This window comes from Enhydra lutris, unplaced genomic scaffold, assembly GCF_002288905.1.
Source record: "Enhydra lutris kenyoni isolate GAN:26980312 unplaced genomic scaffold, ASM228890v2 scaffoldscaffold29, whole genome shotgun sequence".
Classification (NCBI taxonomy): domain Eukaryota; kingdom Metazoa; phylum Chordata; class Mammalia; order Carnivora; family Mustelidae; genus Enhydra; species Enhydra lutris.
Window position 1 is genome coordinate 22,582,621 of NW_019154113.1, and position 27,818 is coordinate 22,610,438.

The 27,818-nt window shown below is 61.9% G+C and overlaps 1 protein-coding gene across 1 annotated transcript; it reads right to left on the reverse strand.

Moving 5' to 3' along the window:
- LOC111152560 (acyl-CoA synthetase bubblegum family member 1) lies at positions 1 to 27,461 on the reverse strand. Its single transcript, XM_022511037.1, has 16 exons — positions 27,453 to 27,461; positions 26,829 to 26,998; positions 26,458 to 26,556; positions 25,400 to 25,497; positions 15,414 to 15,634; positions 14,954 to 15,042; positions 14,570 to 14,690; positions 8,553 to 8,633; positions 8,321 to 8,470; positions 7,833 to 8,009; positions 7,028 to 7,209; positions 6,022 to 6,252; positions 5,248 to 5,465; positions 1,852 to 1,991; positions 1,196 to 1,442; positions 1 to 230 (listed from the first exon to the last, which is right to left on the reverse strand). Exons 1-16 carry the CDS (start codon positions 27,459 to 27,461, stop codon positions 145 to 147), a joined length of 2,319 nt encoding a protein of 772 aa, XP_022366745.1. The 3' UTR covers positions 1 to 144.
- Positions 27,462 to 27,818: the final 357 nt, after the last annotated feature.

The window sequence follows — 27,818 nt, forward strand, 5'->3', positions numbered from 1 at the left end:
GTAGATGCCAGTGTCGTGGCCAGACACGGAGACCTCACAGCCCTGCCAGGTGTCCGTGCACCCAGACCGAAGGCGGCCCGGAGCTCAGGCCGGCCCTCCGAAAGGCCTGCCGTCTTCAGCGGAAGCTGGGAGGATGGCCCCTGATTACTTCTTTTGCTCTTGGTAAAAAGAGTCGATGATGTCTTTGTACTTGTCCAGAACCGTGAGCCGTTTCAACTTCATCGTCGGACCTAAAGGAGCGATTGGAAAGAGGGAGTGAGGCCAGGATGCCGCGAAGCCTGGGAAGGTGTGTGTAAGGATCTGAGTGCGGCCAGCCCGCAGGGTGGCGCCCAGTGACCCAGCCCCTGCGACTACACCCCCGCGCCCCCCTCCACTGCCCCAGCATCGTCCCCGCAGCCTAAGGGCCACCAGGCATCATGAAAGACCAGGAGGTGCCGCCTGCCTTATCCTGCACCCGTTTCTGGTTCCCCCTAAGCGTTTTCTGTTCTGTCTCTCGGGTGAATCGATGACAGAGACAGACCTGCACAACTACGGTTTCTGTCCGGGGCTCTCGGCGAGCCACCATGCCGGGAGCGCACGGGCAGCCTCGGGACCAGGCTGCGGCCAACAGCCGCGGGCGAGCAGGCAAGCGGCTGACGTTCTGACGAGCTGCTGGGGACCCTGCACACAACAGCATGGAGTGCTGTGCTCTGTTTGCCCGATGGGCGGGGGAGACTGGGAGCGCCACCTCCACCACCGCAGTCCTTCCCAAATCCCTGTCCGTGCTCCGCTAAAGCACAGTCACGAGGGCTGCAACGTAGCTTGGGGGCAGCTTAGAGGCCGAACGTGCTCTGGGCTATGACACCGGACACTTCAAAATGAAAGGCCTTTCCGGAGGCTGGTTAGAGAGGACACCTGCCTTCCCCTGTTCATGCCAGCCAGCCAGATGCGCTCTTTCAGGGGAGAACGGCCCCCCAGCCAAAGCAAAGTTAAAGGTTGTACGTTCGAATTCATAGGCTCCAGCACACACGTAGTGCACGCGGCAGACTCTCCCCGGGCGCAAGGCGGCGCCGCGCAACTGTGTCCTGCCAGGAGGAGGGGCCGTCCGTGGCTCTCTGCTCGCCCTGCTGCTTCCCGCCGGCCTGCCGTGGCCCCTGCCTGCCCACACGGCCCCCGCGATAGTGAGAACAGACAAGCAGGAAAAACAAAGCCCTACCCAGCTCTCCACCCGAAATGGAGAAGTCCCGCTGGAGAACGGCCCACTTCTGGATGCAGTAGGGTCGGGCGGTGGCCTTGCTGTTGACCCTCTGGATCCCCTGCTCGATGGCCTGGTACACGGCCTCGTCCTTGGTGCCCACGATCTCAGACACGGTGGTGGCTTTGCTGCCCACCCGCTGGCAGAAGGCCACGGCCGGCTCGGTCAGGCTGTCCGTCGGCTCGGACGTGTCTGCGTCCAGCACGCACTGAAAAGCCAGAGGTCAGACCGGGCCCCGGCCCCGGCCCACAAGACTCAAGCCCCGGTCTCGGAGGGTGTGGGTCACCGCGAGCTGCTCCAGAGACAGCCCGTGGTGGCGTGACAGCCAGAAGGACCTCAGCCAGGAAAACATGGGCTTTTTCCCCGCTCAGCAGCCTGGGCTTGGAGCATCTGGGCAGGGAGAGCCAGGGCAGGAGCCCTGGGGAGCCAGGCTGAGCTGGACTATAACGGGTCATCACAGCAGCTTGTGATCACTTGTGCTTCCCGTCCCCACTGCAGGCAGCCAGCAGCTTAGCCCAGAACAAAGTCTGAGATGTAGATGTGTCCCGGCCGAGCATGGCTTCTGCCTGGGCCAGACCCTCACCCCCCCCGAGCCCCCCCCCCCCCCCCCGACACACCTTCAAGGTGAGCAACATGGACAGGAACTTCCTCTGGTCCCCGATCAGCATGGCATTGCTGATGATGGGCAACTCCATCTTCACGGCCTCCTCGATGGGCAAAGGGGGCACGTTCTCTCCGCCCGCTGTGATGATTAATTCTGGGGAGGCAGGGCCAGGCCCCCGGCATAGGCTTCAGTCCAGGTGCCCCAGCGGGAGCAGGACCCCAGCCTCGCCCCCAGCCTCTGGAGGCAGGAGCGCCTGGCAGCACTGGGGACACTCAGGGTGGGGGGCAGTGCCACGCCCTCAGAGGCTCCTCACACCTGCTGGGGGACACCCGCTGGGGGGACACCTGCTGGGATATACACCTGCCAGGAGATACACCTGCCAGGGGGACACCTACTGAGGGACGGTGGCAGTTCCTGGAGCAATGTCTGGTTGGGGCTCCCACTCCTTTGCTCATTGTCCAAGACTTTGTCGGCTCAGACCTCACCCGGCGCCCCGGACGTGCCGCTGTCGCCCCACAGTTGAACTGCCGGTCCCTGGCAGGCACCCGGTGCACACCGTGGGCCAGGCGCTGTGCTACGTCCTACATGTGGGGTGCTTCACTGAACCCTCACAACCGGCCTAGAAAGCAGCTCATTTTATAGATGGGGAAACTGAGGCCCGGGGCGGTTAGGTGTTCTGTCCAAGGTCGAGTAGCGTCTGGGAACGCGGTACAGCCCAGTTCCCGAGCTCCTGCCGTGAGCCTCTCCCATTGCCTGCACCTTCCCAACACGCCCTCCCGCCTCCCATCTGACACACCATGTGCTCTTCTCAGGGAGCCCTCGCCCCTCCGGGGACGCCGGCCTCCCCCTCGGAGCTGCACTCATCCACCACCTCCCTCACTCAGGGTTCCACCGTGGGCACGTGTGCAAGACCAGCATTTGCACTTAGCACTCCGGGCTCCTCCCTGGAGGGTGGTTTACGGCCAGGCCAGATGGTGGTAAGTAGACATTTGCTCAACACACCTGGGCTGTTTTTGCTGGATTGAGCCCCCCAGTTCTAGTTCAACAAGGAGGAGTTGGTCTCTTTGTGTGCAGGTCCCGTGGGGACATTGAGACGGGCCCTGGCTGCAGGGAGCTCCCAGGGTGGTGGCACAGGGAGGCTCGTGGCCGGGCCGCACGTTGAGTGTGAACTGGGTGTCATGGGCAGAGGGCACACATGTGCGGGCCAGAGAGGCAGGGAGGCAAACGCGGGGCAGCGGGGCCCCTCCAGAGCCTGGTGGGTGCCAGCCACTGAGCAGCTGGGGCTCGGAGTTTCAGGACACTGGTGAGCGGGGTGAATGAGGAGTGGTTCCCGAGGCTGGCCAGAGAGGAGGCGTTCAGACCGGGGTCTGTCAGCGGCAACAGGGGTGGGGCGGCGAGGGCACCATGGCCAGGCAGAGCCCAGCAGCTGTCAGCACCCTGGCCTTCCTCTTTCTGGGGCTTTCTCTGGCCCCCTCCCCCCACCTCCTACCAGTGTTTTTCACCCATTAGTGTGCAGAGAAGCCCTCAGCAGACTGGGCATGGAAAGGAGCACCTTTCCAAAAATCCCCACTCGGACTGAATGCTGAAAGCGTTCCCCCACGATCAGGAACGGTACACGGACGACTACTGTCCCCACGTCTATCCACCACTGCTCTGCCCGTCCTATCAGTGCAGGAGGCAAGAGAAACACCCAGAAGCAACGGAAAGGAAGGAACAAAACTGTCAGCATTTGAGACGATCAGGTGTTGTGCACAGAGAGCTGGAGAGACGTCTACGAGCCACCACCTTCTAACAGGCGCCCCCGGGTCACATGACCCCAGCCCACGGGACAAGGCCCCTCTGCCAACAGCAAGTAAGTAGAAAGCACATTTTAAATGATGCTCTGTACAGCAGCACCCCAAAAATAAGATACACGGGAGCAGATCTAAGGAGAAAGGTGCAGAAACCTCCACACTGCACAGTAGGAAACGCGGCTGGGAGACACGAAGCCGAAGGTTTGAAACACAGGGACAGGCTGTTTCGCTTCCGCCCGTCGATGCCCACGTCAGGAGCTACAGGTACGTCTCCCTGGCTGTGACACCTGTCTTTACTCCTGGCGGTTTGACCGCGTGGAGGTTTTTTTGTTTGTTTATACCAAAGTCAAAATCTTGTAGGCAACTGGCATGATTCCAGCCAAGGTCGGCTGAAAGATGAAGACCGAGGCTGTGGGCCTCACTCAGCCAGATAACAGGCCGTATCACAAGATCCTCGGGTGCGAGGACAGGAGGACGCGCGGGCTCCCACATGGCCCCCTGCGGTGACACCCTGAGCACGGTCTCCTCCGCACGGAGGCTGGGCCGGTAGATGCAGAAAAGTCAGCTTGGGCTCCAGCCTCTAGCCATACTATTTTAAATATTTTATTTATTTACTTGACAGAGAGAGAGAGCGAGAACAAGCAGGGGGAGCAGCAGAGGGAGAGGGAGAAGCAGACTTCCTGCTGAGCAGGGAGCCTGATGCGGGACTCGATTCCCGGACCCCGGGATCTTGACCTGAGCCCAAGGCAGACGCCTCACCGACGGAGCTCCCCCTGCCTGACCCCAGCGCCCCTAACCATACTATGTTGAAAGGAGGGCCAACTCAGGTTGGATGTTTCTGGTTACTCTCCCCGCCAGCGTGCCAGCCCTCAGCCGCCATCACCAAGCCGGGACCTAGGCGGCGCTCTCAGCCGGCGCCGGTCATGGCAGAACTGTGCCTCCAGGGATCTCACAGCCCCGGGCTGCGGGCTGGCAGCCAGGATGGTCCTGGCTCCTCCCAAGGCTCAAGCCAGGCCTGCCCAGACTCTGCCCAGAGGGCCAGCCCTCTGTGACACTCAGAGCCCGGGCTGAATGGCACTCCTGCCTTCAAGATTTCCAGAGTTGTTCCCCCACTCACTGGGAAGCAGGCAGAGATCTCCCCCCAGGGATGTGCTTGGGCTTACATCCCCTTGGGCAGTGAGCAAAACACTTTTTCCTTTCAAGTCCCCAGCTGTCCCCCCTGCCAGGGCCACATCCCTCATGGGAAATTTCTCTGAAGTCTCCTGCTTTATTCTAAATTTTATATCCCATCTGTGTTCTCAATATCATGCCCATTTTGCATGTAAAAATACATGATATTTATGCCCCAGAATCTTCTGGAAAGACTTGCCTTGTTTCTCTAGGGAGTTGGAACCCAACCCCACCATTTACTAGCTGGGTGACCTTGGGCAAGTCCCTTACCCTCTCTGGGTGTCCTCCTTAGGAAGTCGGGGTGACAGTGTCTGCCCCGCAACAGAGACAGGGAGTAAGATGCTGTCAGTCCAAGTGCACAAGCTCCATACGGGCTCATGACTCGGGGCGCACAGGCCACGGCTCGTCCCCCACAAGCCTGCAGCCCCGGAGTCGGCTGCACTCACCTTTGAGTCGCCCGGTGATGTAGAGGAAGCCGTCCGTGTCCAGGCGCCCCATGTCACCCGTGTGCAGCCAGCCGTCATCATCGATGGCCTCCCGCGTCTTGTCCTCCATGTTGAGGTAGCCCATGAAGATGGTGCGGCCCCACAGACAGATCTCCCCGATGCCCTCAGCATCCTCGTTCACCAGCTTTGCCAGGCAGCCTGGCACCACCTTGCCGGAGCTGGGGGCGGCCGAGGGGGCTGGTCGGGCCTCAGTCTAGGGTCAGACTCTGCCAGGAGCATCCCCTCCAACCTCTCCCTCTTAGCCTCCAGAGCTTTTGTATTTTAATAGGGACTTAGAGTGAGAGGCTTTAAGGAGAAAGGAGGAAGGGAGAGGGAGAGAAAGGAAGGAAGAAAGGAAGGAAGGGCCGGCACAACTTCAAGCTCGGTGATGGGCTGACCGGAAGGGGTCTTTTAAGCATGACAGAGGGTCCCTGCACTCACCCCAGAGCTGACTGCCCTGCCCTCCCCACTACCCAACCCCAGTGGAGCAGGGACAGCCTGTGACAACACCCTGCCCTACAGGAGGGAGGGGACGGAGCCAGAACCCGGGGCGGAGCCAGAACCCATGGCAGGGGGTGGGGGGGTGGGGAGCTTTCGACCTCAGGCCCCCGGGGACAGCATGGCTGAGACCACGCGCATGGCCCCAGGGGTCCGGCCCAGGATGGAAGTGATGGCTCAGGACAGCCACACTGCGGTGGCCCCGGGGTCCAGCAAGGGCAGGAGGCTTATGGGTACCTGTAGAGCCGGTAGTTGTTGGGGCTGGACATGAAGTGGGGGCCCGAGGTCTCGCTGAGGCCGTAGCCCGCATACAAGCGGATGTTGAGGCCCAGGAAGAAGTGCTGCGTCTCGGCCGTCATGGGAGCCGCGCCGTAGAAGCTCTTCTGACACTTGGCAAGGCCCAGCGCCTGCCGGACCCTACCAAGCACGAGGTAATCCGCCAGTCGGGCCGAGAAGGGCTTCAGGTCGCTGCGGGGAGTGGGGAGTGGTTGGCGGAGGAACACAGGTGCTCACAGGAGCAAAGGGGGCATCGGGCAGCTGCTCGCTGGCCAGGCCATCCGTGAGCGGGCCGCATGCCCGGGTGTGTGTGCCCCGTGTGCACCATGCCCCGAGCCTGGAGGTCAGCCCAGCTGGGCCGTGTGTGTGCGGAACCTTGCGGTCTGTTTGCACGGACACGCAGGGCCGATGGGCGTGATCCCTGCTGAAGCCCACAGATGAGTCGTCCATGTGTGTCCACTGTCCCCGTCTGTGCACACGAGGCCATATTTGTAGACATGCGTGTGCTTCTCATGAGACCTGATGCCGGTTCACAGACTCACTAGTGATGGAAAACACCTCTGCTGGGGGGTGGCCAGGGCTATGCCACGGACCGTCCCCAGGGCTGTGTGGGCGTTGGACAAGCAGTCAGACGGCCGTGGGGTCCCTTGGGGGCTGGAAAGGCTGGAAGAGGACGTATCACTGTGCCCCGTTCCCTGGCCCCCTACGGAGTCTGGAAACCCCCCAGGAGACCGCAAGGAAGCACTCCCCGGAGGTAAATGCCACCCAGAGGGAGGGAGGCCGTCCTGCCAGCCTGAACCTAGAGGTGGGGGACCATCTCCTGGACCGTCTGGGAAGGGGTATCCAGCCCGGCGCATGCTGGGGCCTCCGCACAGGGGTCCCCAGAACAAGCCCAGCTCAGCAGATCCCCAGGTGCCTGCTGGCCCTGTGCCCCCACGCTGCCGCCCCACCCCCCGGCCTCCCGTACCTGCCCGGGCAGGTGAGGTTCTGCTCCAAGGCCACCGACATGGCCCAGAGCAGCATCTTGCGCCGGATGAAGCCTGACTGGGCTGCTGCCTCCTGGATCCGCTCCATGAACTTCTCCCACACCCGGGGCACCCCCATGTGCGACGTGGGCTCCACCTCCCGTAGCGTGTTCACCAGGCTCCCCTGTCCGGCGCCAGGGAGGGAGGCCCGCCAGCTCAGTGCCAGGAGGCCCCCACACCAGCGTCAGGGGCACACCCCACAGCGTCCCGCGCCCGGGTGCCCACACAGGTGCACATGCACACTTGCACATGCCATGTTCCACGCGGTCTGCCGCTGCTGGGCAGCCGTCCCCACTGTTTGTGTGGCCTGACGCTTTAGCGCTTCTCAGCCCCCTCCCAGCCCTCTTTCCTCTCTAACCTGACCTCTCCCCTCAGCAGTGACTGGTGCAGGAATGGACGAGGGGACCTGTGGGCCTGGAGGTGCGGGGGGTGTTGGGCAAAGTGCCGGTTGGGGGCGGGGGGTCCGGGAGAGCTCTCCGCCTACTTAAAATCAGTTTCCAGAGAACGGGGTAGCTGATGAGCCTGGGAAGCAGGGGGGCTGTGCACCCACAGCCTTCCTCTGAGGACGCCCTATCCTTGATGGCACGTGGCACCTTTCCTCCACGTACTGGCATCAGCCCCTTGTTGCTGGGTCACATGGGCCGTGCTGGCTGCAAATGTGTGGGGGACCCACTCGCTCCCACGCCCCCAGGTGCATACACGAGTGTGCATGTCCACGGACCCCTGCCCGGGCCGAGGCAGACTGACCTTGAGGGCGTCAGGCTCGGCAAAGCAGACCTGGGCCCCCCACTGGATGCCTGTCCACAGGTCATAGATCTGTGCGGCGATGTGGCTGAGGGGCAGGTAGCTGACCACCACCTCCTGCTGGACTTCTGCTGGCTGGATGTCGCCGGCCTGGCTGCCGTACCGTGCTGTCCATGTGATCTAGAGGACAGGTACACGGACCTGGCAGGGTCCCACAGCCCATCCTGGAAGTGCTCACCCCGGAGGGCTTGGGCGACCTCTTCAGGCACCCCCCAACCCTGGGCGTCTCTGCAGGGAGCTCCCAGGATAGGCCTCCCCTCCCCTCCCCATCCCCTTCCGTGGACTTGGTCTGGACCACAGACCCAGGGGCTGTCCCACGTGTCCTGCCCCGCTCAGCTGAGGGGCCAAAGGAGCATCCCCAGGGGCTGTAAGGGGAGGTCCCGCGCCCAGATCCACCTGTGGCCAAGCCTACTCATCTGGGACCCGCATACATTGTCCTGACTCAGCATCACGCCCTTGGGGCTGCCAGTGGTGCCGGAGGTGTAGACCAGTACGCAGCACTGGTTGGGCCGCTGGGTGGCGATGACCGCGTCCAGGGTCTCCTCGGGCAGCCCGTCCCCCAGCTGCATGAGTTCGTCCATCTGCAGCAGGAGGGAGAGCGCGGGCGCCCGGTCAGTGGGGCGGCCAGACGGGCCCCACCTGCCCCTCGCACCCTCCACGCACCGTGTACACGTTGGCCATCTTCTTCGGTGGGGCGTCTCTGTATATCACCACTGCCCTCAGGTGTGGCAGGTGTTTCCAGGTCTGGGTTGGCAGGAAAAATAATGGGGTTTCATTGAAAAAGAGAAGTTACCTGCTGAGAAAAGCCCCATCTCCAGGTGTTCTGCCTGATGGGCACTTTGGTCACTGGGTTCCTAAGGTCTGACCTGCAACTCAGTGGGACACTCGCCCCTCTTGGTGCAGAGCTGTCCCCTCATGAGAAAACCGAGCATCCCAGGGCCTGGTTGAATGAAGTATGGCTTATCCCATATCAGAGAACTTTGTGAAAGAGAGAGGGACAGAGAAGGGGAGGAGGAGAGGGAGAGAGGGGGAGGGGAGTGGAGGGGGGAGGGAAGGGGACAGGGGAGGGGACAGAAAGAGGGGAGGGGGACAGAGAGAGGGATGGGACAGAGGGGGGAGGGGGAGAGGTGCAGGGTGGCAGAGGGGGGGACAGAAGAGGGGGGAGGACAGAGAGAGGGAGAGGGACAGAGAGAGGGGGAGGGGACAGAGACAGGGAGTGGGGAGGGAGAACAGAATTCGGTTGTCTTGCTGAGCGGAGGTGACAGAACGCAGAGTTCAGGAAAGCCAAAGCCATGGTGGCTAGAGTCTGTGGGACTGGACGCTAGTGAGGAGAAACTAGGAAGAGAAAGTTCTAGGGGCGCCTGGGTGGCTCAGTGGGTTAAAGCCTCTGCCTTCGGCTCAGGTCATGATCCCAGGGTCCTGGGATCGAGCCCCGCATCGGGTTCTCTGCTCGGCGGGGAGCCTGCTTCCTCCTCTCTCTCTCTGCCTGCCTCTCAGCCTACTTGTGATCTCTGTCTGTCAAATAAATAAATAAAATCTTTAAAAAAAAAAAAGAAAGAAAGTTCTAGAACTCTCTCATCAGATGTCCAGGGCTTCAGGGTCTTTGGCTGAGTACCAGCGTGCATGACAGCCTCCGGGCCTGGAAGACAGAGCTCATAAGGGGCCAGAACTGTCTGTGTGTCCATCAGGTGGCACGCAGGGGCTCCCGGAGATGTTCAGGGGAGACCCAGAAAGGTCAGATCTGAGCACTGGTGTGAAACCTGGTAAACCTGCCCCAAATGGCCAAACCCAAGTCTCAAAGTTCAGAGAGAGAGAAAACAGGAAGGACAGGGACCGTGGCAGGACACCAAGACACCCAGCACACATGGAATCGGAGTCACAGGAAGTATTTTTTAAAAAATTGAAAAGCAGTCTGAGAAATTTCCACATTTGATTATAAATCCACCAATATCAGACTCACAATGAACCCCAGGCAGGATGAGCACAAAGAAAAACCACAGCGAGTCACAACAGAACAGGTTGCTAAACATCAGTGAGGAAGAGAAAAGCCTTAAAAGCAACCAGAGAGGAAAAAGGAGCACTCGTACGCTGTTGGCTGGGATGCCGGCTGGCGCAGCCGCTCTGGCAAATGGTATAGAGGGTCCCTGAGACGTCAGACACAGAGCCACCCTTACAGAAAGAGCCCAGACGTCCACCGACAGATGAACAGGCAAAGAAGATGCGGTATATTACAATGCCCTGTTACTCAGCCGTCAAAAAAAAAGGAAATCCTGCCATTTGCAACGACATGGACAGAACTGGAGGGCATTATGCCAAGCGGAAGATGTCCGTCAGAGAAAGACGATTGTTCTGTGACCTCACTCATGTAGAACTGAAGACACAGAGCAAACGAGCAAACGGGAAAGAGAGAGGGGTAACATTTTTTTTAAAAGATTTTATTTATTTATTTTAGAGAGAGAGAGCAAATGGGGAGGGAGAGGGACAAGCCGACTCCCCACTGAGCACACAGCCCGAGGCAGGGCTGGATCCCAGGACCCTGAGGTCACGACCTGGGCCAAAACCAAGACTCAGATGGGCTCAACCCATGGAGCCACCCAGGTGCCCCCAAGAAAGAGACTCTTAACTCTAGAGAACCTAGTGCTGGTGACCCGAGGGGAGCTGGGTGGGGAATGGGGAGACAGATGATGGGTGAGCCCCGGGGGGTGTGGGGCGTGTTGGGTCTCTGGACTGTACCTCTGAAAGTAGTATCTCCGAAAACTGAAACTATGTATCAACTACGCTGGAATGAAAATAAAACGTCAGAAAATAAAAATACATAAAAGCAGCCAGAGAACCAAGATACCCTACCCACACGGAGAAGAGCAAAGACACAAAACAAGAGATTTCCCATCAGAAACGACACAGAGTTGAAAACATTGGAACGGGGTCTTCAAAGGCTGAAAGGAAAAAAATCCTATCAATGCGGATTTTTAAACCACATGAAAATATCTTTCAGAAAATGAAAATAAACATGTTTTCAGATGAGTATTACAAGAAATGTTGAAGAAAATCCGTAAGGCAGGAAGATGACTCCAGAGCCAGACTTCTGTCTGCGGGAGGGAAGGAGGAGCCTCAGAGGCGGCCAGCGGGAGGCAAGTGGGAGAGACGTCCTCCCTGCATTCAAAACGCCTTCCAGGGGTGCCTGGGTGGCTCAGTGGGTTAAAGCCTCTGCTTTCGGCTCAGGTCATGATCCCAGGGTCCTGGGATCGAGCCCTGCATCGGGCTCCTTGCTCAGCAGGAAGCCTGTTTCTTCCTCTGCCTGCCTCTCTGCCTACTTGTGATCTCTCTCTCTGACAAATAAATAAAATCTTTTTAAAAATGCAAATGGTAAAAAAAAAAAATTGCAAATGGTAAACCAGAGCGCAAACACTAGCTAGCCACTGTAGATGAACCGGATGCCACAGGACAGATACCCCAGGACGAGCCGAAATGCAAATAAAGAACCGAGTGCAGAGGAGCGCAGGGAGGAGGGGAAGGAACAAGGAGCAGATGCCTCCTCCAGGAGCAGCCGTGCTGCTGGGTAGGACAGAGAGGCCACGAGACACCTGCTGTGAGCACAAGGACACGGGCTGCTGGGACAAGGCAAGCGTCAGTGGGGAGTCTGGAGTCTGAACCGGAGATGGTCGCTCCAGAATGAGGTCTCTCCTCCATCTTCCAGACAGTCCTCAAGGAGAAGGTTGTGCGTCGCCAGAGGGCGCGGGAGCCTGGACGTGCGCGCACGCGACGGACCTTCCAAGGACACGGAGCAACACCTCATGGAGGGGAAGGAGAAACGGACAAACCCACAATAATAACGGGCGACGCGCTGCTCCGTTTCTCAGTCCTGGACGGACCGAGGAGGCAGGGGATCAAGGAGACCGACCTGAACGCTGTGACTCCGCCCGCTGCGGAGACGGCGTGGCACTCAGCGGCCTCCCACCCAGCGGCTGCACGACGCCCCTGCCTTTGGACGTGCCGGGACATTCACCAGCACGGGCCGCCGTCCCACCCAGCACGAGTACCAGCAGGTGCCCCAGGTGGCAGAGAGCCCCAGCTCGGCAGGGAGGGAAAGTTCCCAGAACAGTCCCGCGGGTGAAGCAGAAAACCAGCGCTCATTTGCCACCACTCGCGAGGTAAACATTCAGGCCACGACCTCCACGGAGAAGGGTTGACGGGGAATGTCCCCGTGCACAGCGCCCCCACCACATGCTGATGGAGCCCAGCTCCCTGCGAGGGTCCCCCCACCCTGCCATGCCCCCCCCCAGGCTGTGGCATGGAATCCGCCTGTGGGGTGTGTGTGGGGCAAGGTGCCATTGGAACGCGGCCGCCTTTCCACCTAAGAGCAGGGACAGGGGTTAGAGAACCAGGGGAGCAGCAGGGAGGGAAGCGGGCGGGTAAATCCCCACCGGACACTGCTTAGGGCAGCTGACCTCGTTTCTGCCACATGCTTGTGGCAGCGGTTCTCACTGTCCATCCCTCCGAGGCACCTGCAGGTGGGCTCCCCTCCCCACAGGGTGCCCGGGGCCGCACCCATCAGCTTCCGAGGGCAGGAGGCCTGGGGTGGGGCCTGAGGATTTGCGTTTCTAACAAGTTCTGGGTCGGGCTGCCGCAGTCCCCGCAAGGTAGGGCTTTGCTCTGGGTCAAAGACACTCCTGGACCATCATGGCATGCGGGACCATTAGGTCCTGATTCAAAGAAACCTACTGTCCAACAGCATTATTCTGAATGGTGACCTGCGGGGAGCATTTCCTCACTCTGGGCCTCAGCCTCTTCAGATGCAAAACGGGGCAGGGAGGACAGCAGTGGGCTTAAGTCAGGGGTCTGTGCCAGGGCTGCAGAGTCCAGGGGAGGGGGCCTTCCTGCCCTCGGACTCTGCGGCGCCCGCATGGAAGCTGGAGAGAAGGGTCCCGCCTCATTGGCTCTCGGGGAAACCTTAGAGACTGAGACCCAGCAAAGCTGGCCTGGGGGCCCTGGGTCCGCTCCTAGCTGGGCGTGGGGCAGGGGGTCCTTCGCCTCAGAGAACTCTCGGGGCTCCGAAGCCCCCAAGTCCGAGGAAATCACAGAGTCCCGGGGTAGCTGGGTGGGCCCGTGACGGGACATCCCTGCTGGTCACCACTCTCCAAGTACTTGTCCCCCTTCTGTTTCATGAAGGGCCTGAGTGCTTAGGGTGGGGGCGGGGGCGTGAGGAGGGGCGCCCAGGACGGCTCGGGCCGCGCTGTGGCCCCAGCAGTCCCCACCCCTACCTCCTCCCCAGTCCCAGCAGGATGGAGACATTCTGACATGGTCCTGCAAACACATTGCCGAGGACCCCCGGGGAGGTGAGCCACCGGCAAATCTTTAATCCTCAAACAAAGCACGTCCAAAGTGCCTTGAGAAAGTGGGTTTTCAGAAGAATCCAAAACCGTAGGGACGGGGCGCCTGCTTCCCGCCCCCCTCCGCCTGCCGCTCTGCCTACTTGTGATCTCTGTCTGTCAAATAAATAAATGAAACCTTAAAAAAAAAAAAAAAAAGCACTCACATAGGTTGAATTGTGTCCCCAAAAAAGATATGTTGAACTCTTAAGCTCCAGTCCCCTAGAATGTGCTCTTCCTGGGAAACCGGTCTTTACAGAGGGAATCTGGCTTAAACGTTCGACCCTGACACGGCCGCTGTCCTCACGGAAAGGGATGTGGATGCAGAGACGCAGACAGGGAGCGCGGGTCACGCCAGCGGGGAGGCAGAGACAACAGGCTGCCGTGTTCGCAAACGGAAGTGGGGGACCCACAGCCTCACCGGGAGAGCGATTTCAAAACTCACTCTGAATTGGGGTCGCCTGCCAGTGAGTCTGGCTCAGGGGACTGGCGGCCACCGGGGCTGGCCTAGGATTCTGACGGGAGCCAATGGCCAAGCTGGCTTCTTTCTTTAGGCTTGGGGTGGGGAGACCTCCTCACTGGTGACGGAGGGAGACACTTGCTCCAGTCTCCTCTCTGTGCCTCCAGACCCACCATCACCCCAGCAGGGGCAGGTCAGGAGCTGGGGCCGGGCAGACATCTCCAGAACCAGTGCCAAGCCACCAAGTCCACCCCAGAGGCCTCTGGGATGCAAGGAGCCCCTGAGGGCCTCTCAGGTGGCAGGTGGCAGGGCAGCGGGGGCTCGGGGCTGTCCCTGGGCTGCCACGCCCTGGCCGTGGTTCACGTGGGCCGCAGCCGATCAGGGAGGGCTCTTAAGTGAGTCCCCGGCCGCAGGGGAGGCTCGGCTGGCTCAGGGGCTGATTTCAAGCCCTTACTCTGCCCCCACTGTCTTTAGAAGACCTGACAAGACCTACGGCAGGCCCCTATGCCCCGCACCAAGGGTCGGGGTTGAGTGCTCAAGGTGCCCGGGCCCTGGGTCACTGTCACACAAGCCTGAGGATCCTGGTGCCCACAGGAGGCAGCGGGCCAGCTGGCGGCCCTAGCCCGAGGCTGTCAGCCCATCCGGGGCTTCCTGGTCCTCAGTGTTCCGAGCAGGGCAGTGGGTAAGTTCCCATTGCCTGGCTTTGTTCTGTGTGTATCTGTGTGGCATGGGGTTGCCGCAGAGAATGAGGGCAACCCCGGAAGGGAGAGTGGAAAAGTCCTTTTGTAGCCGGAGCTCCCCCAGGACACCCGGCCTCTGGCCCCCGGGCCCACCTCCCCTCTGCTCCAAACCTTCAGGATCTTTTCCAGCTGCTTCTGTGTGTCGACCACGATGATGTTGGCGCGGCTGTTGTGGGCGATGTACCGGCAGGCCTCCGGGGAGCTGGTGGTGTAGATGCCGGTGACAATGCCGCTGTGGGGACCCAGGGTTCACATGTGAGCCGGTGCAGACGGCCACGCCCTCCGCCCGCAACCCTGCCCAGGGAGCTGCCACACGGTGGGGGGGCGGGGGAGTGGGGGGTGGAGGGGGATGCAGAGGGGTCCTCAGAGGGCCCCTGGGGGAAGATGGGGGCTGGGGAGGGCATGGGGGAGCTCTGAAAAGAGAGATCGACCCTCTTTCCCCTCCCTGCCCTCCTCCGACCCACCGGACACCGCGCCCCACCCCCAGCCACTCACCCTGCAAACACCGCGCCCACCGCCGAGAAGAACCACTCCGGGGAGTTGAAGCCCAGGATGGCCACGCTGTGCGCCTGCTCCAGGCCGAGCTCCAGGACCAAGGCAGACAGGCTGGGTCAGCGGGCATGGAAGGGGTCTCTCCTTCCCAACCAGGCTGCCTTCCAGACCGCAGGGACCACCCTCCCGGCGCACGGAGTGGGAGAATGCCGTGGGGCCCTTGCCGCCCCCCACCCGGCACAGCAGGCACCCGGCCCGTCTCGAATGCGACCACAGAGGAAAACCAGCGGCTGAGTGGCTGGCCCGAGGGGAGGGCCCCGCACATCCCAGCCAATACATGGGAGCGGTTTCACGGTTATTCTCCCTAAAGTCTCGCCAGGTTGGCGGTCAGGGAGGAGGCCTACGGGGGTCCAGAGCCGAAAGGCGGGGCTGGGGAGGGAGGCTGCGTCTCAAGGGGCCTCACCTTCAGGAAGCCTTTGGCGACCTTTCGGGCGAGCTGGTAGTACTGGGAGTAGGAGATGCGCTCCCACGTGCCCTGGCGCTTGAAGCCCAAAGCATGGAGGTCCCCATACTTTTCCAGGGCCTCGGAGAACATCCGGTGCACGGTGTAGGGGGGCTGTGGGCAGGCAGGGTGGAGGCGTGGGCGCACGTGCCCATCGGCCCGCGTTGTCCACAGCTTCTCCTCTGCAGGGGAGGGGAGACCACAGCTGGGATCATGCTGGCCTAGAGTCACCTCCCTACCCCGCCGGGGCCCCGGTCCTCCCAGGGGCAGAGCCCCCAGGTTGCCGGTCCCAGTGGTGCCTCCGGGCTGACTGGTGGCAGACAAGCAAGGGACTGGGGTAGTTGGGGGGCTGCCTGGAGGAGGAGGTCTGATGGTTCTGAGGATGGGCCAGGCTTAGGGAGGCAGCAAGGAGGTGGAGGCCATGCAGACGCTGAGGGCATAGGCCTTTTCCTGTCTTCTTGCCAGTGAACCTGTCCCCTGAGGCTGGGTGGTCAGCAGCGTTTGGGCCACCTCAGGAGAGGGGCCCATCAGACCTCCCGGTGCTCCAGACTTCCCACCCTTCCTCTGCCTCCTGAGAACTGGGGACAGACCCAGCTGGACAGAAGGTCAAAGCAGCAGAAAGTGCAGCCCTCCCGAGGGGGAGACCGGAGGCCGGAGACCAGAGACCAGAGGCCAGAGACTGGGGACCGGAGGCTCTGATGGCCCGAGAAGTGGCCCCGCAGTGGGGACCAACTTCAGACCTTCTCGCCGGACGCCAGGCGCGGTGCTGATTCCCTCCTGCGGGCGGCCAGTCTGCTCCACGGGGCTTGGCCCCTTGGTTTGCAGACGGAGCCGCACAGTTCCGGGAGGCCCAGGTATTTCCCCGAGGTCACAGCGCTGGCCCTGTAGGCCCAATGCCACAGCTCACTCTCGGGGAACCACCCCGCCTCAAAGCGTCAGGTGGCCGTTCCCTGCAGGGCAGGTGGGACAGCCTGACCGCTGCGTACCAGAGCCTTCGGCGCACCGTGCAGTCTCTGAGTTAGCTTCCTTGGAGGAGAGGCAAGGATGTAGACCTTAGGGACCATCGGGGGTCAACAGAAACCGTGTCCACGAAGAACCCTGACACACTGGTGGTCTGCAGCAAATGCACATTTCCGATTTCCCAAGTTCCCCAAATTCCCCGGAGGCTTGGCGGGAAGTCTAGACCGTTCTGTCCTCTGGGCTTCCTTTCCCCGGGGCCCGAGACAGTCCTTTGGAGCAGACGACCCACCAGGAGGCGGGGCAGCTCTGCCACCTGCTGGCTGGACCGCATGGGGGGCCCCAGCCTCTGGATGTCCTCTTGAGGCAGCACCGACCTCAATACCGTCCTGTGGGGCAACCTCGTCCCTGCCCTCCAGATACTCTTGGGTGGCACATGGACCCTCAAGGTTGACAGGAGACCCCAGGCTGGGACAGGACAGCCGGTTCCTCTTTCCAACGAGCCCACGGAATTTGCCACGCAAAGACGTGGATGTGGACGCCATCAGCATCATTTATAGGATAGTCAAACATGCAAACCGACAAGCGCCCGTCCACTGGTGAACAGAGTCGAGCGTGGCTCCCGCCGCCCACCATCCCCAGACGCAGGTCCGCTCAGAAACGGCCATCGCAACCGCTGCGGGCACGGCGCCGTGTGTCTCTGAACTGTGTTCACGGGAAGAAGCCACGAGTGTGGGAACCGTCCAGAAAAGCTGGGTTCGTGGTTGCCTGGTGGTGGGGAGTCCCCGCAAATGGGCACCAAGGCGGAAAGGTTCTAAAGTCAGATGGCAGTGATATCGGCGCAACCATATTCGCTACAAATAACTGACAAAATGATTTTTTTTTTCAGTGAAAAATAATCACACGTAAAATGGGTCAGTTCGAGGCCGTGCAATTACCTCAGTGAACCTGCTCTAATGCCTGGGCAGCCAGAGGCCCTCTTCCCTTCCCTGGTCCCTAAACCAGAACAGGTGGATTCTCCCGCGGGCGCTTCCCCCGGGGGGAACGAGAGAGAGGAGGCGGCAGACCGAGAGGGAGACGCAGGCCCCTGCTGCGTGCAGAGCCCGCCGCGGGGCTCGATCCCCGACCCTGACATCAGGACCCCATGAAGGCAGATGCTTCCCTGAGCCGGCTTCTCCCTCAGCCCCTCCCTGCTGGTATTCTCTCCGTCTCAAATGAATACTTAAAATCTTCAAACCTGACGTGCGAAGACAATACCACGGGAGTGGAGAGCTCCAGGGCCGGCCGGCGTCCAGGCTCCTCCTCACCTCCCGGAAGCGCCCGCTCTGGGGTCCTCCTCCTGCTTCTCTGTTCTTCAGCAGGAATGGCACTCGTGAAGGGGGCCGCAGTCCAGGGGGACGGTAACTGCCCCGAGCCCCGTCCCCGCGCCGGGGAGGCTGCAGGGCAGGGCGGGGCGGGAGCGGAGGGCACAGCTCCTCTGCGGGGTGGCCGCCCTGGGCACCGCGAGCTGGTGCCCAGCAGGAATGAAAACCAAGGGTCCCATGATGTCTGGGTGTCTGTGCGCAATCACCCTGTTTTCAAACGTTGGCTCACACTTTGAAAGAAACATTACACGGACCAAATCCCACAGAGCTGTCAAAACCCCCTCCTCAATTCTATGAGCCCAGCGAGTCTCCCTGGCGGTGCCCGCAGCAGGACGCGAGCGCCCCTCCCAGGCACCTCCCCCATCACCCGTGCTCCCGCGGCCCCCAGCTTTGGCCCTCATTCCAGGCTTTCCAAAGACACATCTCTAGACATGGGTCCATTGGCTCTGAAGGACAAAGCATACAGGTTTCCATGGAGTTCCTTCATCTGACCTCTGCTCTCCCACGGACGGCGGGGCCCTGCCTGGTGGTGCCTGCGCTCGGCACGCAGGGGCACGGAGGGGACAGCGAGGAGAGGGAATGTGGTGGGCCCTTGAGCCCGGCTGCTCCGCTCTGACAGGAGAGCCACCCCGGAGGATCACCAGCTCCCCGTGCCGAGCCGAGCCAGCTGGGCCCCCGAGCCCCCAGACCCGCCAGAGGAAGGGCTCTGGTGGGCAAGGGGCCTGCCGTGGTCCCAGAAGCCCAGCCGCCTCCCTGCCCGCGGACGGCTGCCGTGGTCCTGGCTCGCAGTCTGAGCGCCCTCCTTGCAGCAGGTGGGCCGTGTATACCTTCTCCACGGCCACGGACGGCACAGCTGACCCTCGGAGAAACAGGGATGCAGGCAGGTCACCTGTGCGTCGCAGCTGCGATTCCCACCTGCAGGCCGGCTCCCAGCCCCACACTGACCGCAGCGCCCGCATCTCCTTTGGGAAAGGACTGTTCTACCTCCTGCCAGGGCCTGGGGGGGTAGCCCAGGAGCGGTGACCTTGGGCAGCGGCCACCACTGCCCCTTCCCACATTCCGCGGCTCCCGGAGCGAACTTCTGGATTCCCAGGTCTGACCTAGACCACAGGGCGGTTTCCACGCTGAGGCCTCTGCGGAAGGCCCTCTGTGACCTCAGCTCACACCCCCCTTCTGGTCAGCCAGAGCAACTCCTGGTCCCCGATCCCCCCACCCATGCCTGGGCCCGAGCTGCGAGCTGCGTCTCTGCCTGGGACTCGCCCTGGGGCATGAGGCTGTCCTGCATTTCCCGTCCCAAGTACCACCTCTCCCTGAATGGGGGGGGGGGGCGCGGCTGGGCCTCGCTGAGGGTCCCGCCTCTCCCACAGCCAGAGGCCTCGAAAGCAGGTGTGACTCCTCCCTGGGGCCTGTGTGTGGAAGCCGGACCCAGAGCAGAGGTCAGGGGGCCTTCAGGGAAGACGGAGCTCGCTTCTGTCCCATCCCCGTCCCAGGGAGGCCAGACTGAAATACACATGTGTCTAGGGGACCCAGGCCTCCTATCCTCCATCCTCCCGGTCACTGGCCTGGCCTGACGGTGATGCAAGTCACCTTCCTGCCCAAGTACCCAGAGAGGCCGGCCCACAGAGTGGGGGCTGGCCTACGCGGCCCCGTGAACCTCCGTCCTGCATGCCCGGGAACCTGCCACAGCTCAGGGGCCATGGCCTCTGGTGCCCACTGCTGAGCGCCCATGGGCTTGGGGACTGAATGAAGGAAGACACGGGAATCTCCAAGCCTGGGATGGCCTCACGCTCCCCTTTGTCTTCTCACGTGCACGCAGGCCCACCTTTGGGCCTCTGCTCATGCCACTCCCTCTCCCGACCCCACCTCTGTCCGAAGAGGACACACCACTGGACGAAGAGTTTTCGCTACCACAAGGTGGGCAGAGCCGTCGGGGGCGCTGGTGGGCCCGCAGAGCAATGAGCCTTGGACCCTGGCCCTGCACCCTGGCCGCAGGAACTCCAGAGCCTCATGCCCTGGACCAGGCCCATGGGGTCCCCATGCCGTGGGAGCCTCTCTCGCGCAGAGCACGTGTGGCAGGCCTGGGCCACCCGGGTGGGGAGCCTAGAGAGGCAGGTGGCGGGTGGAGCGTGCGCGCAGTGGCGGCCATGGGCACCGGGAGCCACAGCATCTATTACTTCCCATCCCTCAGCCCACCTTCACCTCCTCCCACCCGGCCTGTCGTCGTGACAACCCCCCTGGTGGAGCCGTGTCCACTCACCGGCCCACCAGCCTCCTGCCCGGGGCCTCTCCCAGTGTGAGGCAGCAGCAAAGACAGCGCCAGCCCCGCCGACCCCACTCAGGACCAGCCCGGGCTCTGGGCCATGTGGGAGTGGGAGTCGGGGACAGTCCTCCCTGTCTCAGGACAGACAGCCAGATACACCAAAGGGCTTCGGAAAGGAGTCCCCTCGGAGCAGCAGCCACACTTGCAGGACAGGCCCGTGTGACCAGAGCAGGGTCCAGAGCCTGCGAGCCCAGAGACCCATCTGTCCGTGGCTCTGCTCTGAGCACGGTCCCTGGGACTGACCCCGTGTCCCAGCAGGGACTGGCGCATGTGTCAGGGGAGCCACACCGCAGATGCTGAGCAGTCACAAGAACAAGGCATCTGAAGAGTTTAATGACACGGAAATGCCCGCGGACGACATCCAGGGGAACGTGGGGTCAGCTCGCAGGTGGAGGGGAAACGGGCTGCCTCTCAGATCCACACCCAGAGCTGACACAGAGGGCACCTCCGGAACCTTCCCTCCTTCTCTCCAGACAGACCTGAGCCCGTGCAACCACCGTGCTCGCCGCAAACGTTCGCCAACAATGAGGTAACGCTAATCCTGTGGCATTCATCGTGGATGGGGACAGAGCCTCTGTGGAGAAGTGGCTGGGATTCCCACACACAGCACACTGGCGGCCTGAGAGGGCTTCCTTACAGGGAGCCGGGGTGGCCAGGGTCACAGCAGCTCAGGGCAACAGTAGGGCCAGACCGTAGTCAGTCCTGGCAGCTGAAGGGGGTGTAGGCGTGGGGGTCCACAGTCCATTCCCTTGGGGATGGTGTTGGGGGAGGAGCCGGACACCCTACCAGACCAGAGCAGGGAGGAGGGCCCGTGAGCTGGGGGCTGCTCAGCCTGCCGCTCCAGGGGCAGTGTCCACAGTGACTGCGGAGACAGAAATCAGGATGGGTTACCAGCCCCCTTTAGCCCTTTCTTTTCTGTTTATTATTTTTTATTTTAAGTAGGCTCCATGCCCAATGTGGGGCTTGAACTCACGACCCTGAGATCAAGAGTGCCACGCTCCACCAAGGGAGCCAGCCCAAATCCCCGAGTTGCCTGCCCTTTAAAAAGTGTCCTCGCCCCCCAACCCGGACGTTGGGCAGGGACGCAGATCCGCCATGCCCCACCAAGCTCACGGCTCCAGGAGAAGCTGAGAATACAGCCGCAACCCAGGTGCCTGGCATCCAGGAAGCCCCTCAATCCCGGCCCAGCTAGTGGACAGTCTGCGGCCGGCAGCCGAACCCCCAGTGCACAGGAGAGAATGCCAGCTGAGTGCCCGGCATGGGCTTTCCCAAGGCCCAGTCCCCCTCTCCTCGCCTCCTCTTGCTCATGTGGTCACCGGTCTTGGCCTGACCCAGCCTGTGTCTTATCAATCACCCATTATGCTGGGGGTGGCCAGGGGGCTGGGAGCTGCTGTCCTTGAGGCTCTGGGATAAAGGCTTCTGAGTAGCAGAGGAAATCACTGAACTGGCTGGGAAGGAGAAAAAACTGGGTGAGGGCGAGGGCGGTGGGGGGAGGAGAAGCCCGGGGCTGTTTACCACAGTCTGTGGGGATGACTGAGAAGGAGCCTATTGTACAGTTGGAGGGATATGTGGGCCTGGGGTGGGGAGGTGGGGCTTCAGGCCTGGGACAGATCTGCCTCCGAGCTGCTCCTTCCAGCTCTCGGCCCCAAAGCCTCTGCTGTCGATGTCAGCCTAGCCAGGGGCGGGAGTTGGACAGGGCCTGAACGCGGGCCTGGATGGGGGTCTGGACAGGGGCCTGGACTCAGGCCTGGATGGGGGCTGGATGGGGGCTGGATAGGGGCCTGGACTCGGGCCTGGACGGGGGCTGGATGGAGGCTGGACTGGGCCATGGATGCTCCCTCTGCGCACAGGGACCCTTTGCTTCAGCCCTTGGACCCTGCTCAGACCCATGCCAGGCCCTCATGGGGATATTTAAGGGAAAGAGGTCATGGTGGCCTCAGAACACAACTCAAGATAAGGACAAGGCCTGCGTGGGACAGAACAGCTTGTCCAGACCTTGTACAGAATGTACTAGAATGTGATTTTGGCTCCTCTGTGTCTGAGGTGGGAGAGACCCCCTCCACCTGCTGGCCACTCACCAGCCTTCTTGCCCAAAGGGTATGAGCTCAGGCTTGTGGCCACTCAGCAGGGAGAGCCTGGGCAGACCCCCATCCTCCCTGGGCCTCAGTTGCCCCACCTGAATTACAATCGGGACGGACAAGATGGTCTCTGTGGGCCCCTCTGGGGTCACCATTTCTGCCTTTATGTTCTAACCCCCAGGATTCCACTTGTCCAGGCCTGGACCACTCAGTGGGGTTGCTGAGACGGGCTTTGCCCGCCTTGTGGTGGGCGTGTGCTGGAGCGCTCCGAAGCCCGGAGCCAGTGTCTACCTGCCCCGCGGAGCCCGGCTCCCCTCTGCCTGCACCCTCTTCAGGGGCAACCCTGTGACTGGCCCCCAGGGGCCCAAGGCAGTTTTCCTGTCGATTCGGGCAGGAGCCCAGCCTCCCAGCCCCTCCTTTGAACACGGCCTGCTCAGTCGGGGTGGGGTGGGGTGGGGTGGCGGGACAGGCAGGAGCAGCTCTGGGCCACCGGCACAAACGGACCATCAGCCTCTCAGCCCTGGGGCAGCTCTTTCTGCCCACAGGGCCTGTCGCTGAGCTTTAATAAGACCACATTTTGCATCAAAGAGATTCCGAGGGTTCTTTCTTGACCCCGTCAACCTCCCCTATACTCCGAAACAACATCAGACACGACAGCTCTGGGCCCAGACAAAACGTCTACTACACCCTCCACAGAACTGGACCTGTGATCAGGGGAAGTTCGCACACGGGTCCCCTCTCTTCCAGGCTGGTGCAGCTGAGGTTCCCACTGGTAAGGCGCTGCCTGCACGCATCCGCTCTGTTCTCGGGGACGTCTGTCCTTACCCACCCCTCCCCCGCCAGAGGCAGAAGTGACCGTGGGGGCGCTCCCCTCCCACTGTCCCCACCCTGCCCCCTGCCTCAGGCTGTGAGCGCCCTAGGACAAGGGTGGTATCTGCCTCCTCCCATCCAAGAGCAGCCCTGTCCTTGAGGCATCTGGGAGGGTGGGAGTACAGGACAAGGAGGCCCCGTGCAGCCCTTGACCCAACCACAGGCCTCATGGGGCTCAGGCTCCCTGGGGGTGTGGGAGTCCGCTAGAAGAGCGGGCGTGGGGACTGGGCTCTGGCCAGCCCCTCTGCCGGTCCCATCCCGAGCAGCTGCTCTCCCTGGACCCCCTCCCTTTCCTGTGGTCTTGGCCTTGCCCTGCTCCAGCTGGGGTTCATGCTCCGCTGGAAAGAACTAGAAAGAAATGCATCTCCAGGGCCTGGCACAAGGCTGCCTTTGTGTGGAGGTCAGACTCCAGCAGCTCACAGGCCCGACTCAGTGGGCCTGCCTCCCAGCTCGGAGCCTGGGGACAGGGTCTCGAGGGCCCTCCGGCTTCTGGGAACTCCCAGAGGCCCCGGTGGTAGGTGACGTGAAAACAAGACTCCCCTGAACTCCCCAGGGGGGCCGCGGCTCAGAGGTGAACTGGAGGGGAGGCGGGGGCTGGTGGGCCCGGAGGGGGCCATGCTCCCCGGGGCCCCAAGACGCAGCGTGACCTGTGAAGACTTCCACGTCCTACTAGCAGCGTGATTGAGACCGTCATAGAACCTCTCTGAGCCTGGTTTCCTCCGTCACGTGGGAATGAACTCAGGCCCACCCCACGCTGCTCTCTGAAGGTAACATACGGGATGGCGAACCCCTTGGCACAAAGCTGAGCACGAGCCCCATGTTCTCCAGGGGCAGGCGGGTGGAGAAGGAGGACTGAACCCCCCACCGCCCTCCAGTCCCTCCCCACGACCGTCTTCCAGTCCTATGGAGAGCTTTTTTGGACAGGCAGCTGCAAGACTCCTTCCCTCCTCCTTCCCTGGGTTTCTGGACTTGCTGGGCAGTCCCGAGAGCAAGAGGGCCCAGCCCCGGCACCAGGCGGGCACGTGGCGGGCACTCGGTCCCTGCGGGACTCAGATCCCACTGCGGCCATGCCCCAGAGGCCCCAAGGCTGCACAGGACAGGCTGGCAGAGCACAACCCACATGCCGGGCCTGTGGGGCTCCCCACGGGCCAGACATCGCCCCTGGCAGTGCTAACATCCCTGGGAGCAGCTCTGCCCCGAGGCGTATGCCCTCCTTATGCCTCTTGGCATCTCTTCTAGCGCACATGGTGACCTTTGCCTTGACGCTCCTCGGTCCTCCGACCCGGAAAGCCCGATCGGAAGAAATCTGGGGGAGGAGGCCCGGGCTTCCCCTCCACCTGTTGCTGGCTCTGCCCTCCCCTCGGTCCTGTGCGCAGACCAGAAGAAATGGCCTTCCAGGGGCGCCTGGGGGCTCAGTGGGTTAAAGCCTCTGCCTTTGGCTCAGGTCATGATCCAGGGTCCTGGGATCGAGCCCCGCATCGGGCTCTCTGCTCAGCGGGGAGCCTGCTTCCTCCTCTCTCTCTCTACCTGCTGCTCTGCCTACTTGTGATCTCTCTCCAACTCTCTAATAAATAAAAAAAATCTTAAAAAAAAAAAGAAAGAAATGGCCTCCCCAGCTAGTTCCACTTGCTCCCCAAATCCCAGATCTAGTTTGAGCACGAGGAAGACACCAGGCAGACCCAAATTTAAGAACATTCTGCAAAACATGCCCCAAGTTCAAACACCTGCACCCCAACACCCGAGCGAGGGGGCAGCCTCGGGGTCGCGCCTGGCTGCTCCCAGGAGCGCAGGGGCAGGTGACAGAGGACAGCACTGCCCCAGGGACTGCGCAGGACCTGGAGACGGCCATCTGCGCACCAGACGCTTCCTGTTTTTGTTTACCTCTGACCTGCGCTTTTGCTACAATGTTGTCACACAGCCAATAAACACGAGCGAAGCTATGTGGCTACTGTCATTGTGATGACTCTTCAGGGTAAATGATGGCTCTGCGCCCTCCCTGGGCAGCTGTGGGAGAAGGTCTTTGCGAGCCTCCCACAGACTCGGCCCCCTTCCAGGCCCCGGCGGCCCCACACCCCAGGCCACCAGGCTGCTCCCTGGGACCTCCAACCGTCCAGAGGCCCCGGCCGCCTCCCTGCCTCTGTCCTCCCCACCAGTCACTGCCTTCTCTCATGCTGGGCCCTGACATGGCCATAAGGAAAGGGGAGTGATGGGGTTCCTGGGGATGTGGCGACCAGCAGGATTTCCACCAGATCCGGTCCCCGAAGTCTCGTCCTGTGGCTCCCCGAGCTCACCTCTGCCCGGGCTCTGCTGCAGCCCCCCAGCACCCCGGCGCAGCCTGCAGTCCCCTGGCCGGCTCACCTGAGCCATCCAGCTGGGCGTCCTTCTCCTCCGGGGATGAGAGCGTGAGAGCACGGCTTAGGGACTCCTTGGAGAGCTTCTGCACATCAGTCAGGGAGCTGGCGGGGAGGGGAGAAACAACGTGAGACCCTTGGGCCCGGCCTGGCTTCCCGGTGCTTGCCCGGCACACATCTGGGCACCGGGGGTGACATGGGCATTCCTGCCTCCCGGTGAGGGTCAGGGACGTAGCAGCTGCAGGGCTAACCTCGCCCCCCCAGCCCCCCCCACCGTGGTTTCTCAGCGCTCAGCCCTGCTCTGCTCTGGATTGTGTGACTCTGGGCAAGGGCACAGCTCTGTCTGGACTCAGTGTCCCCATCTGGACAAGGAGAGGCTGGGTGGGGGTCCAGCACTGGCTGATTCTGGACACGACTTCATGAGAGCCCCTCCTGCTCACTCCCAGACCCCTGGGCCTCAGGCGTCAGACGCGCTCATGCTTACAAGCTCAGACTGGAGCTGAGGACATTCCTAGGGCTCCCATGCGTCCCGTGTGGGCCCCAGCAAGGACCTCCCCACTCCCGGGGCACCTGTGGGGAGGCCCTAGCCTACTCCCCCAGGGAGAGGACAGGTGTGGGGCCAGAGAGATCTTGGGCTCAGGCCATTTGTCTTCACCCCTGGCCCAGATCCTCCTCGCTTCCCAGGCATGGTGGCGTGGACAATGGATCTCCTGTTCCAGCTGGATGGCCTAAGGGGTTATGGGGCCTCTGTTGTCAACCGACTGAACCTCAGCACCATTCCTCCTCAGGGTTCAACTGGCCAGACCTCAGCGTCCTGGGTGATGAGTGGATGGAGTTCAGTATACGCACCAGGGTCAAGCAGGGCTATAACCTCACTCAACTCCAGGGGCATATTTCACGCGCATCAATAAGTAAACAGAGCCTACTGGAGTTGTGCAGTGTGCAACCTGTGTAGCTGGTCATGGCAGCCCTGAGGGCAGGACCCTGGCTCCAGGGAGTCTCGTCTGTCTGTCAGGGTGGGGCGGTCCCATCCTTGCCCATTTCCCAGGCTGTTGCGCCGGTTACCTGCTTGTCACATTCGGCCTTACTCCTTGCTGGTTCTGCAGGTTCAAACTAAGTTTCTGAACGCACCCAGGCCCACCTGGCAGCAGTCTGCTTAAGAACCTGGGATAGGTTTTAAAGTGAAAGACATCAGGAGGTTATGAAGGGAGGGGCCTGGGGAGAGGGGGCTGGGTGGGGGCCAAGGTGGTCCCCTTCCTGGGAACTTTGTGAGCAAGTCCCCTTTGTCTGGGGCCAGAAACCCCTGTGCTAGGTGGAGGGTCTGAGCACGTGGGACTTGTCCTGCTGACTTTGGGTCCCTGGCCACCACCATTACCCTCGCGGGTCACAGAGTGGATGCTGCGTCTGCTTTGGGACAGAGACAGCCATGCTGATACCAAATGGCCCCCGAGCTCTGGGCACAGACACCGCAGTAGTGGGTGGATGTGGGGACATGCACACGCAGGGGCCGAGGGTCCCCCATGGGGAGCCCCTGAGCAGGCACGGCGAACTTGGTACAGGGCCCACACTCTCCTGGCCGTGTCCTCAAAGGACGGGTGAGGCCACCCTAGGGGCAAACCCGGAGCCTCTGGACTCCCCATGCCCAGATTAGCGGAGGCCGCCCACCACCGGCACAGTCTGCTTTAAATGCCCACCCCCGGGGCGCCTGGGTGGCTCAGTGGGTTAAAGCCTCTGCCTTTGGCTGAGGTGGTGATCCCAGTGTCCTGGGATCGAGCCCTGTATCGGTTTCTCTGATCAGCGGGGAGCCTCCTTCCTTTCCTCTCTCTCGGCCTGCCTGTGATCTCTGTCAGATAAATAAATAAAATCTTTAAAAAAAAATGCCCACCACCGAGGGTACAGGCAGCCTGTCCTGCACCTGGTGGAGCTTCTGGTTTCTGCTTCTGTGTGGGACCCTTTCCCAAGCGCCTGGCAGCCCCACGCACGGGCTGGGCTCTGGCGGCTCAGATGTGCTGCCGTCCACCCCCCGTCCTGGGGGACTGTGACGGGGACACCTCGCTCACCCTGCGCATGGCTCGTTAGGAGAGGGCAGCATCCCGTCTCCCGGGCGAGGAAGGCGTGGCCTTGCCCTTGTCAGAGCTTGGCCCCTGGAAGGGGGTGGCACTCTCGCCCACCATCGGAAACAGATTTTGCAGGACCTCCCTGACGTCCTGTCCCCGCTCGAAGCACGGAAGGGAAGGGAGCCATGCTGTGTGGTACAGGGGCCAAGCCCTCCCTGTGTGGCCGCTGCCCCGTGTCCGGGCGGGGGTGCCGCAGCGGCCGCTCCAGTGGTCCTCCTTGCCCCTGCTTCTGCTGCTACCTACCGGGACAGCCTCCAGCCCCGCCCCGCCCCCAAGTTGCTGGCTTGTCTGCAGCCGCCCTGGGGGCCG